Raw genomic sequence first — 17,386 nt, forward strand, 5'->3', positions numbered from 1 at the left:
ACTGTAAGTTTTCAATGACTATGATTGCGGAGAACAAGACAGCTGAAAAGCTCTGTACAGTTTTTGATTTTCATGAAATGAACACGACTTGCAGGCTAACTTGAAGGGTTATCATGTTGCCTTTTTTGCATATTTTTGGCAATTAATTTTGATCCATGTCTAGTTCATTTACCAGAAGAGTTACACTGATAAAAGACAAGAGTTAAACTATAAATTCTCTTCTTCCACTAATTAAAAAAATTCCTCACTCACAATAAAAAGCTCCCACATGTTCTTGACTAAAGGACAGTCCGTTATTATACTCTAGTTTACAATATAAATTGTTTATTATACAAAGAAGCCTTAAATTCAGTGTTGAGATAGAGTTAGTTTATTTCAAGTTAAGCAGACTGAAAAGCAAAATCCTACCTTGCATCTGGGGAGATGTTCACTAAAGGTTTAAATGTCTCTTGTAAATAAAGCTCTGTGTATAGAAAATTAATAGACCATTAGCAATTTATCTGAAAACATTAGCTGTTTAATGAAAACATTTTACAAATTCATTTGCGCAGAATTAAGTGGAAGAAAGAGTGCAATATATACAATTACTTTAGGTACTCTCCTACTTACACACATTCCTTTATGTAGACATTAAAAAGACATTAAAGTTTTAAAAGTGGGACTAAACTGATTACCACCAGGGGTCACTGCAACAACAGCAAATAATTCTTTACCAGATCCTTTTCTGAGAGGGTCTGCTGCATAGAGTACTTCCATATAATATTTCATGGCACAGAGTCTTCCTCCCCCCCACCCCCAAGCTTCCTCCCGGCATTCTGCACTTCTGTTCACACCCAGCATGTTCTAGGAATTCCTAGTCACATCATGCAGTTCATCCAGGCATAGCTTGCTGCTCCTCCATCAGTTTGCGCAATACGCAGGGTCATCTATTCATTCTGCATCCTGGCTCAGATACATTTCCATTCCACATACACTCATCAACTCTACAGCCATACATGCCACCTTACTCCAGTTTCTTTTTTTCTTTCTTAAAGAGCAAGATGGTACTTATCATGAACAAGTGGCAAAATAGCATATAGCCCAGATCATTCTAGTCCACATACTGTTTTGGGTAGAAAAATAAGCAGCAGGACCAAATTGACAAGCTTGTACTGTTCCTGCTTTCATTAAAAAGTATGTGGAGAGAGACAAGCTAAGTCTATATAAGTCTATGATTAATTAAAAGCACACTAACCTGAAAAACATTAGACCACTAAATTATTAACCAAGTAGTAAATATTCTTACCCCTCCAGGTTTCTATCTTGTGCTCCTCCAATTCATAAATCTGAACCTACAGTGGGTAAATGGAAAGTTTAGCTTGAAGTTAATGATTTGGGGTTTAAAATTAATACAGTATTATAAAAAAGAGAAACATTCCTTAGCAATAACGAGGAAAGGGTACAGTCCTGCTCAGTGCAGAGTACTATACTGGACCTATAATTTCAGGGGACGGGAAAGATCTTTTACCTGCCTAGGTTTGTAGTCTAAATCTCTTCTAGACTCAAAAGGCATCTCCTTGGTAATATATCTCACCTTAAAACAATCATGCCAGAGTAAACCCTCTGATATTTCCTGACAGACCCAAACCAGTAAAAAGCTTACCCTGCTCACTTGACTTCTTAATGCTAACAGAGATGAATTTTACTGTTACTTGATTACAAGAAGCAAGAGCGCATGGTTTCATGCTCAGTTCAATCAGAAGAAGCAACATTGTACTACCACCCCCTCTCTCAGGTTTAATCTTTTACTGACATTACATTCTTCAAATGTTTTCAGGCACTGCATCTAAGCCATGCATGCTCTCAGCATTTCTCCTGTACCAGCAATGTTGCTCATCTGACCTGTGTTCAGATGGTCCCAGGAACCAAATAGGCAAAAAAAAGTTACGGAAGTGTTGTTAGTTTTCTGCTGGTTTAGCTTCCTTAACTGGCTCACAAAAAAGGACAAGCAAATGATAACTGAACAAAGGATACTGCAAGACTGCACCATATGATGGCAGCTCATCATCAGATCAGATAAGCAATAACATCAAACCACCCTGAGGAGTCCCAACTTTGAAGTTTAAAACAAAACCGAAAAAGACATGGTCACATCACCAACTTCCTGCTGCTCAGCAGCTATTTCACAAAGTTCTTTGTCAAAAGATTGTATAACCACCCTACAGTAGCTCCTTTCAGCTTGCTGATGGTTTCTAAAAGTGTTTCAGATGTGAAAGCTACCTTTCTCTGAAGGCATCAAGCTGCAAGCCAGCCACTTGTAATAGCAATTGCACTTGCTATAGCCTAGGCCAAAGGTGCCCGTCATCCCCTACACAGCTCCTTCCTGTCGGGTATCTCTGCAAACATGGCTGAAGCAGAAGGTAAAGCATAGAAGTCTCCACAAAGCCTACTACATTGCTCTTTGAGCTAAAGGAGACTGCACTTAGATTACTCTCTGGAATTAGCATCTTTTGAAGAGTATAAGTAAATGTTAAATTGATATACTATAATTGGACTACTCAAAGATACCATTTCTGGATGACATAAAAGATACCTACGTAAGTAAGTTAAATCATCTTTTAGGGCACTTAACAAAAAAAGGCAGTTAAAACAGCAGACTGCAGTTCACAAGATCTACTGAAGGGATCAGAAGAAGAGGAGATGGCTTTAGATGCTGACAAGATGGGGCTAAAGCTACTCCTTTGACCACACTATGGGGAGAAACTACCTGAATGTTCCTCATCGATCATTTAAAGGCATTATCTAGTACATGAACAGCAACATGCTCCACACTGTATGTGATGTGATGCATTTAGAAAGAATAACTAAAACAATTCAGAGTTATATTTTCAGCATAATTTTACCTATTAAGACAAAAGCAGGCCCTGATGGAACTTTTTTTTTTTTAATAGAAGACTGCATCAATCACTTAAGTCAAATGTTGTCACTTCTCAGCTATTCCTCCTTCCTGTTGCCATTTTAAGCACAATCTACGGAATAGGGTGTTAGACAATGTAAACAGGAGTGACAACAGTCAGGTAAAGTTACATGGAAAAATTGGTAGTATAGGGGTTGAGGGTCATGACATTATGGAAACCGTTTTAAGGCAGTTATCAGCATGCAATCACTTTTCATTTTTTTCTCCCCCCACCCCTTGTAAATCTTCAGGGGGGAAAAAAAAATTTCTTTATCAGGAAGAAAGGATAGTGCACCACCGGCATCTGAAAAGAATTTCACTATGAATTTTTAAAAATTATCATGAGCTTTGAGAAGCCTAACACATCACAGATGTCTGCTTCATCCAACTGTTCTTGATGTTTTAGCTAATAAAACATAGTATGGATGTTTTAATTGGTAGAGGGGGAGTTGTGATTTGACAGGAACAAGAAAGAAATGTAAATGTTTGTATGAACATGCAAGCAAGAGAATTGCATCAACTGACTGCCAATGGGAATTTTAAATTACAGTTAATTGAAGCCAACAGATCTCTAACCGATTGTGCAACCCAGCCACATAACTAAAATATTTGCATATATTTAACTAGTTTAACTTGTTTATTCTACACCATTACTCCAAGAACAAAGTAACCTTTTAATACATCTGAGCCTCTGTAAGCTAGCATTCCGTTTAATTCCACATACTCCTTTCAGAATAGCTTTATCATAGTTATGAGACAAAGATGATTATATAATCATGTGAACCACACATAGCTACATACTTGATTTTTATATACAATTAAATTTTTCACGTAACTTTAAGGCATCCCCCCCTCAAATGCTTCTTGGTTGGTATCTGCCACTTATAAAGAGCTCCGATTACTATTGAAATATGTGCTTTGAAACAACCTGAGCACAAATAAACACAGTGATCAATAGCCAGGTATTTTCCTTCATACTTTTTATATCACATCTAGTTTTTAGTAAGTATTTTAAGCTAGGTCCTTCATCCCAAATGCATTAGTCATCACTTGCAACACCAAGTGGAGCCCCGTATCCAAAACAAAGGCTATCATTATGGTAAGTACCACACAAAACATAATAAATGGTTGTAGTCATTATGGAAATTCCTCATGTTTATACATGTATAACTGAAGCAGATAGATTACATTACCTGCCCAAGCTCACAGGACCTTCATGGCTAAAGCTGGGAACTGAACCCAGGTATCCAGATAGCATTCTATTATCTGGCTCACAAAGCCATCTTCTCTTTCAAAAAAACAACAGACCCCACAGTGCATATACCCATGACATATCTAAGCTTTCAAAGACTTAAATAATAGTACTCATCATCAATCTTTGAGTTTGATGTTTCAGTTTCTGTACTGTATGGCAAATGATAAAAGTACAGCTTAACAACATACTTACCATTGGAGACTTATAGTATCTATGCAGTATGTTAATGAAATCTGTAATCGTTAACATTCCTGCAACAAGGGATATATAAAAAAAAAGTTCTTCAGATATATACTTAACATACAGAAGTTTCATCTATTTTCTCTATTTATATTCACAATATGTAACTTAATAAACATTAAATCCATGTAACATACTATTTGTATAGGACTAATCAACAGTGGATTTCCCAATATATATATATTCACTTTCACATTGATACAATACCTCAGAATAAAAACACACATCTGAATTAATGTTCAAAATTATAATCTATGTGCTTCTCTTCTTTCAATCAGATGCAAAGAAAACCTTGAATTCAGACTGCATCTACCCCCAAAAGCATGGAAATAAAAGAGGGGGGTTAGAATCTCTTTAAAGGTTGGAGACCTATCCTTGCCTTTTGTTTTCTTTTCAAATAAGACACATTCTCATTATGTACTTGCCAAGTCAGACTCAAATGAAGGAACAGCAAGCAATATTCAGGAAAATGGATTATACTAAAGAACTTCATTCAATCATTTCTACAGTAATCCTCAACATCTGTATTGAAATGTGACTTTTTAAGAAAAAGAGATAGTACATCCATAGTTTATATACTTCAACCACTAACACCAAACTATGTAATATAATATTGATGATTAGTTTAGTTACCTGAAAACATTAATCTTTTTTGAGCTTTCAAGATCTAAATTTGAGATGTAATTGCTCCACTGTTTACTACTCTTACATCTAAACTGAAGAAACTAAGAAATGGGGAAGGGAAAAATTAATCCAGAGGTCAGCTTTAAATCACTACAGCTTACTTACAGACAGAAAATTAAATTAAAGATAAAAGACACACAGCATTCCTATGATGTATTATATGAAACTACTGCTCCTCCCCCCTTTGAATTTAAAATATTTTAACAAATGCTTGAATAAAGTATTCCCGTTCATTTCCAAGAGTGCTCAATCTGTATTCCAGGTCACAAGATGTACATAGAATAATATTTGTAACTGCCACTATTACCCTGTTTTCTAACTGCAACAGATACCTAATTTGGGAAGATTCTTGCTGTGGCAACTGATTACATGACTCTTAAAAAAGCAATACATAGATCTAATGGTTTTTGCCCAATATGGGACATACCTGTAACATTCAACATCAGTTCTGGTATTTAAGGATTTATCAAGTGCACCTTAATGAGAATGTGCAGCAGGGAACATGCTCGTATTGCATGTATATTAGGATACTGTAACACTAAATGCTTCTCTTTATAGTTCCTATTTTCAAAAAATTTTTTGTGACTGTTACCTTTATTTTTAAATACACAATGAAATGCAATATAAAAGAGACCAAACTTCACAAGGTCAGGGCCTAAACAAATCCTCATGATTCTCAAAGCACAGCAACACTATGAAAGCTGGCAACATTTCACTCCTCACAAGGAGGGAAAAAACCCAAAAACTAACCCCCTGGCCAGTATATCTCTAGGATGTCAGACCATGGCTAGCCTCAGACCACTATCTGCAACAGTAGAGCACCCTGGAAATTCAAGCAATCCTGAATTATGTTAGAACTACTTACCTACAAAACTCTGTTTTTTACTCTCCCACAGTGGAGCTGCTCTCACACCATTTGCCACCAAGGCAAAAAAGGCTTTCTTTACCTGCAAAATAATGAACAACTAAACAAATCTTTGCTCCTAAATTTAGCATACCAGACACCAACAGAAGAGTTTCGCCAGTTACTAAGAAAAAATACAGTACAAACAGGTAACTGGAATTCAAAACAGAATAAAAATCACACATACCAAATAAAAACCTCAAGCCTTTTACTTCTAAAATGGTTAAAAAGGTTAGAAAAAAAGCTCAGCAAAACCAGATCGGGTTTTGCTTTGTTATGTGAATATTCTATGTGAAAGCCTCTGATGAAGAAATAAGCTGATGCAGCTGAAAAGGTATGCTAGCTAATTTCAAATTTATTCCCATTTGATATTATCCATAAAAGTTATACCCCTCCCAAATCATGACACTGAATATGTCTGTAATGAACATTAATTATCGCAAGTGTCCACTCTACGGATATAGCTTAACATTTCAAGGTTGTGCTATATTCTAGTTAATGTTCACTATAGTAACAGTTGTATTATAAAAAAAAAACAAAAAACCCACACCCTGAAACAATAGAAGTCTCATTTCCTCTCCAGCTTTTAGACTCGTGATTGATACAAGTTATTTTAAATGATGAAAGTTAAAAAGACCAGCTAGCCTGTTTTGCTGCTAAAGAAGTGTAACCAAAGCTTTTCATTTTTTAATGAATTAACCCTCCCCAATTTCTGAATCAGAGGTTATAAGGTTATGCAGTTATTCTCAAAAGAAAATAAAAACTTCCCTGTGAACACTAGTCCTCTAAAGCATGCAGAGGTCAGGCTCTAGTGCACCTCTTGATGATAAGCCTAAGCATGTTATCATTCCTGTCCTGCCCACACCCCTAAATAGGCTTCATATGGAAAACACAGTACAGAAGTGATGGTTCTTGTCCAGGTCTTGACCTGGCACAAAACTAGGACATAGCCAACCTATATCTCTACATCCATGAAATTGGTCCCTGGTCCAAATAATATAGAAGTAGCAATTGCTTGACAACTGCAATCTGAACAGACCACAACTACACAGTGGTGTCTTTAAGTGTCTACTTTAAATTACGTTCTAGGGGCTCCTCTCCACAACAGAGTCAGGAATAAAGGGCTTCACGGTCAATGGAAGCAGCATCCAAAAAAGTAGGGGCAAACAAAAAAGTAGGTAGAAAAAAATAAATAAATTATGTCTGCCATTATTAACTACAACCTTCTTGGAAAAGTTTGCAAAGCCATCCATACGATAGCCAGTGTCATATGATATTTGAGAGAACCTCCATTTAGACTCTACTTAGTGTTATAAAGTAGCAGTTTAAATTTCTAAAAGTTAGTAAGACTTCTACTCTGCACCAAAATACATTACCTCTGTCTACACTTGAGTGATCTGCAGTGTTTCAAATACCTGATGTTATCCTACCACATGTGAACTCCAGTCTTTAAGATTAGCTTCTGAAAGCAAGCTGTATTTCTTGTGACCTCCACGCAGCCTGCCTGCTTTCTCTCAGACCATGAGAAGCAAATCTACTCTCCTGTCCTCAGCAGATGACAGTTCTCAAAGCTGCCTCCTTACTTTACAGATGCTTCTGCCATATCATCAATGAACAGGAATAATGATGTGCTAAATAACCACCAGCCCTAAGCTGCATTAAAACTGAAGAAGCCATGTGGGAAAAAAAAAACCAACCAGGGCCACAAAGACTGTAGGATAAACACCACATAGTATTTATCCAGAAAATGGTTAAATAGAAAGGTCCCAGAGGTATTCAGCCACCTCACTGACACTGGGAGGAGACAGGTAAAACAAACATTTCCAAATCCACCGCAGGAGCATACTAACTCATAAGGAAGACTGAAGCCACAAAGAAACCCTCCAGGGAGACACATGGAGTGTTCCCACATAACAGCATCACACTTACAGTTAACGCAGCAAAAGCTAACAGCAGTGAGCTATTTGGGGAGCAGATATAAGACAGAAGCAAGTTCACACAGACTAACTCCACCTCAGGGCAAAATAAATTCTAACCATTCTTCATCAAAAAAGAGGAAAGTACACTCAAACTGCCTGAAACTGAGAACCTTCAGCTTTGATAACTTTCTAGAATAATAGCTGTCACACGAGTTAACAGTCACTGTCGACTTATCTCCCAAGTCTTCCACAAGAGTAAGATGTTCGAGTTGTATCAGAGCAAGAAGATAACAGCTGATCTATTAAAGCCAGGGGGAAAATAGCTGTCTTCCAGATAGCAATCATGCAACAAAACTCCTCAAGCAAGTTTACAAACTCTGTAATTGGTAACCTGGAAAAGAAGCATGCCCACAGCAGAAAAGATGCAGAGCGCCAACTACACGACTTCAGGCAACATCTAAATTCTTGTTACTACTTCTTTCTCAGAGACAGTAGCAGCAAACACCACCACCTGGCACAATGTTCAGATGGAAAAATTGAGGTATTATTCTAGATGCATAAGTGATACTTCGAGACAATTCCAAGATATACTAGGCAAGAAGCTGAGCTTGTAGTCAATCCAGAAGGAAAAGAAAGTTTCCTCAAAGGATCAGTTCTTGCCCTGATTCTGTTTATTTGCAAGTTATTTGTCTCAAAGAATCTCAAGAATCTTCAGTTAGATGCCATCTTGACTAGCTTTAAAAGACATATTTTGGAAAAAACTGAGGGCTGCTGAACAGATACAGCTACCCCAATAGCTCAGACCTAAATCCTTCATAAAAGACAGTGAGTTCAGCTTGGGCATTAGGATATTAAAAACTTGATGTAATAAATCACCAAAGTTTAGTAAAGAAATACTTAAACTCATCCTTCTGGGCTGTCCTCCTAGACCACAGTTAAAGTGACATTCCTATTGTTTTCTTCAGTTTTATAGCAGAAAGTGTTATACAGTTACCTTTTAAATAAAATAACAATGCCATCAGTTCTTAATAGTAACACTTGTCTCTTACTTAAGTAAGTTAATGACAAAGCAAAAAAGCAACTTAATTCTTATTTGCTAAAACTGCTTCCAAGCACAAATGTACACTCATCCACTCACATTTTCCTCTAGTTTCTGTGGTTTACCAATTCCAGTTGCCCTAAGTACTGCTTGGTGGCCAGCCAAAGCACTGGGGTGTGGAGCTGGGCTGCCGTCCAGCACATTTAGATGTTTCAGTGATGTTCATACAGAAAATACCCAGAAGGACCTTCCTTTCAGATTATATATAGTTTGTAGCCTTTGAAGATCTCTTACTATGTGCCATCATTGGACCTCCAACAGTGTTGTTAATTCTCGACCCCACCAGCGTTGCTCTTTCTCTGATCTTGAGTGTTGGACTGGCCTGACCTTCAGAAAACCATTGTTTGTCAGCCAGATCCCATAGATTGTTGCTGTTCAACACCATGTACAAACATTCTTCAAACAAAGCACTTTTGTTCTTATTAACCATGTAGTGGTCCTAACAAACACAATGAGCCATTAAAAATGGCATTTATCTGCCCAAATTTAGAGGTTGTTCTGACATATATGCTGACCTTGCATGTTTGCTGCATCTCTTCATAGCCAACCAGGGGAAACAAGTAATTTCTGTGGCATGACTCACCAGCCTTAGAGACTAAGTTGTATCCCACAGATGCCATTTCCCCCTCACTGACTAGAAGATGCTCAGATATTTACAGTTAGATGAGGAATCCTACTTTATGTGACTACTTGTCACAGTTCTGCCCCTTAAGTAGCAAAAAAAAGTTCCTTTACAGCAAAGGAACACAGCAACTGAAATCCTATGTGTGTCATAGATCACCTCAACAATAGGTGCTATTATACTACAGTGAACAGAACAAGCTTTTCTTACTACAGGAACTCATTACACCAGCTGCAAATATGCTGAATAAAAGAACAGGCTAATTTAGGTTAGACAGGACTTCTGGAGGTTGTCGCTCCTGCAGACCATTCAAATATTTCCACTCTAAGTCTTAAGGAGGACATAGCCTCTTCCAATATAACAGTCACTACTAAGAAAGATTGAGTTCGACCCAAATGTAGGAAGTCCTGTTTTTCAAGTAGTAGAATATTTGGAAAACCTTGTCCCTTACGGTTAGGGAGCTCCAAAATAGCTTGATTTCAGATAGCAACACCAGTAATGGTGGTAGCAGACGGAAGATCTCACCAGACTACAGAACAAGTTTTTCCTCACTGACAGGAAGTACTGAAATGGATGCTCCTCTCTCTGGTATACCAGGCCAGTTACCTTACAAGCTCTTGCAGAAATGCTCTGTCAAGTAAACATCTGTGAATGAGGGAAGCATCTGAAAGGAAAACTGAGGATGAGCTTGTTTCCAAAAATTCAGCATGTGTGCACACACACACACTTTTATCTCATTTTACCTAACACCATGTTATGAAAACTGTAACTACATGCGTAAGTGACCAGTGGGTCTCAAACTTGTCTTGCAGGACTGTCCCATAAGGTAAGGACAGTGACTGCTGCTGTTGCAATCACAGTTCCCGGTGCTAGAGGGTCAGTGCTGAGTAGAGAATGCTACCATGCTGAAAGACACACAACTTGGCACCTTTGTCTCAATGCCAAAGTTAACTTGGAAAACCTAGGAGGTAACAGAAGTAAGAAACATAGTTATGGAACACCTTCATATATGCCAGTACCAAGCAAGAGGATGATGCAAAAGACTTGGAGCATCAACAGTGTTAAAAGATATGCCAGAACTTCTGTGGTATGGCTGTCATTCAAAGGCAAGATGATAATTGTGCATCTCTCTCATCTCATCTTTCACTGTGTAAACCAGCACCAGGACTTTAGCTTTACTTGCCTGAAAAGCCCCAAATGTAACCCCAAGAAATGTCTATTTTATCAGATCAGAATAGAAAGGAAGGAGCTCCTTCTTTTATTTTTTTTTGGCACAGAGCTCCTATAAAAGCACTATCAGACCCAGTTGATCCTTGACACTTTTATCATCTCTGATTCCTGATGGACAGATGCTCAAAGATGAGCTAGAGCATTCATCATAATTTTCACTGGATACGTTGACAAATTCCCAGTCTTGCCTCATGATGATTTTTCAGGGCTACAAAAGAGGGAACACATGCTTCAAAATGCACATGTGGACCACAGTATCAAAACCAAATCTTTTAGGCAATCACTGAGAAACAATAACCCTTCCTAGCATAACAAAATAGGAAGTTTGATAGGTAGTTGGAAAAAATTTGCAAGAGGAAAGCATTCAATCTTAGCAAATTGGATAAGAACAGCAGAAGAAATACAGTAGAAGGTTAAATTCATACACCCATATACTCACATGATCTAAATATGAAACAGCAAGGCATGGAGTGCCTTCCCAATGGGTCCCTTTGTAAAGGGGAAAAAGTTTTCTGTTTTCCAAGGATAACAGCACATGTATCTTCACAAATATGACAAAGTCACTCTAGAATACAGTCTTTGTTCTCACTGTTAGAGTAAAAAGCCACAGGAAAAAGTTACCCTGAGACTTTTCTGTTAGAGGCTACACTTGCCTTTCAATAGTTCTTACCAAGTAGGAAGACCAACAGTAGCACAGCTGGTCTCTGCTAGAATCACAGAATTGTTTAGGTTGGAAAAGACCTTTAAGATCATCAAGTCCAACAATTAACCTAACACTGCCATTCCACCACTAACCCATGTCTCCTAAGCACCACATCTGCATGTCTTTTAAATGCCTCCAGCGATGGGGACTCAGTCACTTCCCTGGGCAGCCTGTTCCGATGCTTGACAACCATTTAAGTGAAGTTTTTCCCTAATATTCAATCTAAAAAACCTGTTGTAACAGGAAAACCATCAGTCTTCTGCTGCAACCTTTGTACTGCATAAAAACTGGGCAACCTACACTTTACTCCCCTGGTATAAATGTGTCTATGAGCTGAATGATTCTCAAATGCTTTTGATGTGAAAACATGAGGAATGGGGCAACAGCTTCTAGCCCGACATAAAACAGGACTGTATTTCTTTAAGTAGCATGGCAAGTTCTCTGGCTGCCCAAATCTTGGCAGATCTCTGAGAGATAAAGAAAAAAAAAAAAATTAAAAAATGAAGAGTCCCAACTACTGTGCATGAGGCAGAGGCAAGCCTGATGATCTAGCTGCAATAAGACATGTTTATAGCATGTCCCCCCTGCTACTCCCTCACATCACTAGGATTTCGGGTAGCGCTGCTTCTTTATCAGAGGCTGTAAGGCAGATCTCCTACAAGGAATTCAACACTGCTTTTGTATATTTGTTTGACAATGCAGCCAGCAAAGAGGCAAAATGAGGTAACTAACTACTTGAGTCATACTAACAGTGTCAAATAGGGTGCAAGCCCACTCTCAGGTCCAGCAAATTATAATCTTATCTAAAAAAATACTCTTCAACAATGACTGGAGGTGCTCATACTGTCTTTTTCCCCTTTATTCACTCTCAGCTCCTACTGAAAGTATTCGGATCTCAGGTAATGCAATACGACCCACAGGAGAAGGCCACCCAATTTTCACCTGAACAGTGCTTCGTGATACAGTATTTGGGAACACAGAAAAAACACAACATAACATTGAAAATACAACTTTGCCACAGAAAGCTCTCTGGGCAACTCTCCTCTTCTACACTGTCAGCATCATCTTCAAAGGATTTATTTCTGTGGCCTGAAAATTTCTGTGAACTAAACTGGAATCAAGTACTCCAGCATTCATCCCCAGATCCCACGATCATCACCTTGATAATGCAAAAGCAGTACAAGCTCAATATTCTCCTAATACATCATGCACTTTTGCTTTGAAGCAATTCACACCCAGATGGAGATGGCATTTATACACCTTCAATTGAGAAGGTAGTTATTCCCAAACGCAAGAACTGAAGCAAAGAAATTTCAGGGAGGTGGACCAATTTTCCCGAGAATCTCCACATTATCTTTCCAAGCGATCAAGAAGAAACAGAGAAACACTTCTCCTCACTTGTAATCTAGGGATGAAACCTACTATCAGGAAAAGTTTTCACATGAATTGCTCTCTTTTTTAGAGGATCATTAATTGCTTTGTCTTTATGCTTCCCAAAAAGTGGCCAAGAAAACATTGGGAAGGATATTAAAATAACCTTGCAGGTTTGGTGTTTTTTTTTTTTTCCTTCAAATAAACCTGTAATGTCCAATCCAGACATCTTTTTCAGTTACAGAAAACTACAGTCCTGTAAAGGAGCTATTTTGAAAAGTGAAAAACATCTTTTGTAGTACATATATATAGTCCAGTGGTTTTATAAATTGGCTTGTCTGGCAGGACTAAACCAGTATGCAAGATCAGTGTGATGACTGTTGCATTCAAATTTATTTTCCAATTATTTTCTTCTTTGGTCTACGAATTTGGTAGAAGCATTTCCTCCTTGAAGGACTGTGCCTTTAAAAAAAAAAAAGGCTACTTAAGGACTTAACAATAGACTTTTGCCTAGGGCGAGGGCCAAGCAGGTCTTGAAGAGAAGAATTTCGTCCTTTACCTTTTCACACCCTCAAGTAAAGTAGAGAAAAAAATGGACAAACCTGTTACTAACTGAGAGGCTACATTTGCTTTAACATCTGAAAAGCCCCAACCAACAAATGTCCACAAGCAGCTCCTCTAGCTCATGCTGAATTTTGGAAAGCTTACATTAAACCAGATAAAAATTCAGTTCTCTTCTCCATTCACAGGAGATGGAAAGGGAACACTCCTGACAGATTATGTACTACTAATGGCCGTAGAGTGATTAAAATTTAAGAGCTGATGAAATAATAATATTCAGACCCAAGCCAAACCCCAGAAATAAGAGGTAGTGTCTTACCCTCAAATTAGAGTATGCAAGGCACATGTTCTAGATTTCTCCCCAGAGAGCAGGTACTATGTCCATATGCAGAAGTCTTCCCCACACCACAGCCACATGAAAAGGTCCCAATCCAACTGAAGACACTAAATGAAGACCTCAGCTGATGTCAATATGCCCATATGGTAGCTGGCAACTAAGGGCTCTCCTTCTTCAACACCACAGATGTGCTGATGTAATCAGGACCTCTTCTAGATAGCCGCTGGTCCATGATTACAGTCAACTCTTACTCCATCTCTGCAAGATACTCTGCTGATACTTACTTCCAACTGCTGTTTGAGGGAAGCCTAAGCATTCTAGTCAAAAAACCCCAGCACAGCTCTGTTTTCTGGGGTGTGTGGGGGAAAACACTTCAAGCCAAAATTTCTGCTGCTAGATTTCATGCCACAAAGGGCTAAGAGTAAGGCATTAGGCAAGCCTCATAGGCAGAGTCACTGGGACCAGCTGCATTGGGAAGGGTACAGAAATTATTCCACACATTAAGATTTTACTGGAAAAAGTGGTGGCGGGGCAGGGAAGGCGAGAAGAATGATGCACGACTTTCACCCAGCCAAGCACAAACACCTTACCTACACCCCGTGTAGACCAAAAAACTACTGCTTAATTGGTACAATGAACTCATATTCTTTTCCACCAAGATTCAGGAATGAACGCTTCCTATTGGTTTTGAGAGCTGCAGAAATTAAGCTCCTATGCTTGTTGTGTACAAGCAACAGGAGCAGTTCTAAAAAACTGCATGAGTCCTCTCATGTTATGCTACTGATTCCAGCCTGATCTCAGTGAAGGGAGCTTTTATGTGGCCTGCTCAACTGCCTCAGCCCACATACCAGTCAGAAGCTAAATTACATTATTCTCGTACAGTTCTGTGGGATGGGTAAGCAAGGAGGGGTGTTCAAACTCCTCAGAAATGCAGACAGTGTATTAGTTTAAATTTAGCAACTTTGACGATGAAAAACCTCAAAGTCAATTAAGGAACAGACAGTCAAGCCCTCTGTAAAGCTGTGAGAACTGTTGCAACAGCAGACCCAGAGTCTGCTCTATGTTTCTGGAAGCAAAAGATTCTACAGCATTCTTCCTGGAAGTCTGGTTTATCTCATTACCTTGGAGAGAGGCAACACCCCAGTCAAGAATGACCTGGAGGGAACAAGAATAATAAATCCATTTACTGAACAGAGTTAGCACAAGGAAGAGAAATACAAATCCTCTTCCACTCTTCTCATGTGGAATCCGTTGCATGCTCTGCAGAAATTGTATTTACTTCCAGCTTGTAAAACCACTAAAGAAGTTTCCAGAAGATTGTTCCAAATATTTCTCCAGTTATGTGGTAGAAAAATAAGTATTTGAGCTCTTACCAATGTGTGACAGTTATTGACAAAAGCCTACATTAGTGATAACAACATCCGGTCCATTAGCAACTCAGATAATTTAATAAAACAAAAAGGTTAAATGCTCTAACCCTCAAGTCACAAAATTGCCCAAGATTCCTTCAGGATCTAAAAAAAAAAAAAAAAAAAAGTCTTTATAATTCTGAAAGCTTATTTTGGTGATTGTTTCCACATAAACATGATTTTTATTAGTTTATGCAGACATGCTGGACAAATACTTTAAAAACAGCTTCAAGGTCATGGTGAGCAAAAGCTACATATGTTTTAGTATTAAAACATAAATTAACTTTTAACAGTTAAGAATATAATTTAACCAAAGGTTAGATAGAGCTTTTCACCCCACAGAAGTTTATACAAACTTCACAAGACACAGCCACTATGTTTGCTAACATACCATTCTTGGGACTGCAGATTGCTGCTTGATATGGAGCAGGGAAGTCCCTGTCTTATACTTACCTTTTACATTCCTCTTGGAGGGTTAATTGCTCTGCACTACAAAATAAGCTAATCCTTCTCATCTTTATGTAGGCTGGGCAAAGTCAAAACAAGTTAAGCAATAAATTTGTTTGAAGGCCAGACAAAAATCTGGCCTTAAGTAAGCTTATAAAGCTAAGCTTCAGAAACTGCTACAAGCTAGGTAAGAGCCATTTCCTTTAAAAATTCAAACAGAGCTCAGGAGAAGGGGGTGGAATGCATTGGTCTCTAAAGAAAACATCACAAAGTTAAACATGCACTAACAAGGAAAATAGCGAAGTCACACTAGTAGATAATGTTAGTACTACTGGAGAAAAGTAATCTGACTGATAAAATGTGAGCAAAGTGCTGTATTTTGTTGACATTTGAATTTAATACAGGAATTACTAAAATTCTGTTTTTTCTTCAAAGCATTAATACCAGTTTCAAAGGAAAAGAAAGATCAGATTGCTGTGTCACTGTATGTGCCTGATACAAGTTAAAACCAACAAACAGAAAGTAAAGGCAGATCTGGATGTCACTTTATTTCCCCAGATCATTGCCACATTAAATGCATTAACACTTGCAAAGTACTTAAATACTGTGCTGAAGACACAAACTGGTAACCAGTAAATCTGCATTCAGCTCAGTGTTTTCCTGGAGTCTATTATAAGGATAATCCATTTATTGAATAATTACAGTAAAGAACAACAATAAGTGAATGCTCATTCACAGAGTAGTCCTTCAGGGGACAACCCTCCTAACCCCCTCAAAGGGGCTGTGAAGTGTTTGTTCTCCTATTGTTCGCATCTTGGAAGATGTGCAAGAGATTACAAAGACAGTTTATCCACTGTGAGCCACACACTGTTGCCACTTGCCTAGTTTCCCCTCCATCTACAGAGTCAAATGTCCAAAGGATAGCTAATAACATCTAATTGTCTCTTGACTCACTTCCTGGTCAGATCAGACTTGCATCAAGCAACGATAGCATCTTCTCTGGGGAAAGCAAAAGGCTGGAGCTTGTCACAAACAAGGAGTATTCATGGGTCACATGCAGGGGAATGCTACTGAAGTGGAGTTCAATATGATTCAATAAATCTTTATGAGGAGCAAATGCTTGCAGGCTGCATCTGTATTAGTAAGCTAAAAGGGTGAAAAAACCAGTCCACTGTCAGTCTAAATCAGTTAGAACTGTGCCAGCTAGCACTCTCCCAGATCATATCCCAGACCTTCTCAGGGCTCAATACAGGCTAGGGACCATTTCAGGTAGGCAGACTAGATGCAGATACTCTCTTTTGGGGGAAATATAAGGTAAGCTATACGACAAACTGAACTGTGCCAGTTGGCCTCAAGCAGGTAAACAGACCTTGGCTCAGTACATTTTATTTATTTAGTAGAGATGTTACTCAAGTCTGTGCCAAGCAACACATTTTCCAGCTGAAGCACAGCCTGGTTCTCCCTTGCTGTATGATCTGAGGCCTAACAGAATTGCATGAGATACACCACTGCCTTCACAACAGCCAAGTGTAGGTGCCAGCTGTACAGGTGTATTCTTGACACACGAGGCCAGACTGGTGTGCTAGCACTAGAAGCAGCAAGATGTTTGGTAGCTGCTGGAATCAAGAGGCCCCCATGCCTCCCAACTGACAAATAAGCAGGACTGAAGA

General features: G+C 38.5%; 1 protein-coding gene across 1 annotated transcript in view; it reads right to left on the reverse strand.

Annotated features, from left to right (window-relative positions):
• Positions 1-17,386, reverse strand: part of PRKAG2 (protein kinase AMP-activated non-catalytic subunit gamma 2) — a 233,677-nt gene that overhangs the window by 16,547 nt on the left and 199,744 nt on the right. Inside the window, exons 9-12 of the mRNA XM_035899623.1 lie at positions 5,980-6,061; positions 4,383-4,441; positions 1,286-1,331; positions 409-463 (exon numbers count right to left, since the gene is read on the reverse strand). Coding sequence (XP_035755516.1) covers positions 409-463; positions 1,286-1,331; positions 4,383-4,441; positions 5,980-6,061 — 242 coding nt within the window. The remainder of the gene's footprint in view (positions 1-408; positions 464-1,285; positions 1,332-4,382; positions 4,442-5,979; positions 6,062-17,386) is intronic.

The sequence above is a fragment of the Egretta garzetta genome, unplaced genomic scaffold, assembly GCF_000687185.1.
Source record: "Egretta garzetta isolate BGI_Z169 unplaced genomic scaffold, ASM68718v1 scaffold117, whole genome shotgun sequence".
In the NCBI taxonomy this organism is placed as follows: domain Eukaryota; kingdom Metazoa; phylum Chordata; class Aves; order Pelecaniformes; family Ardeidae; genus Egretta; species Egretta garzetta.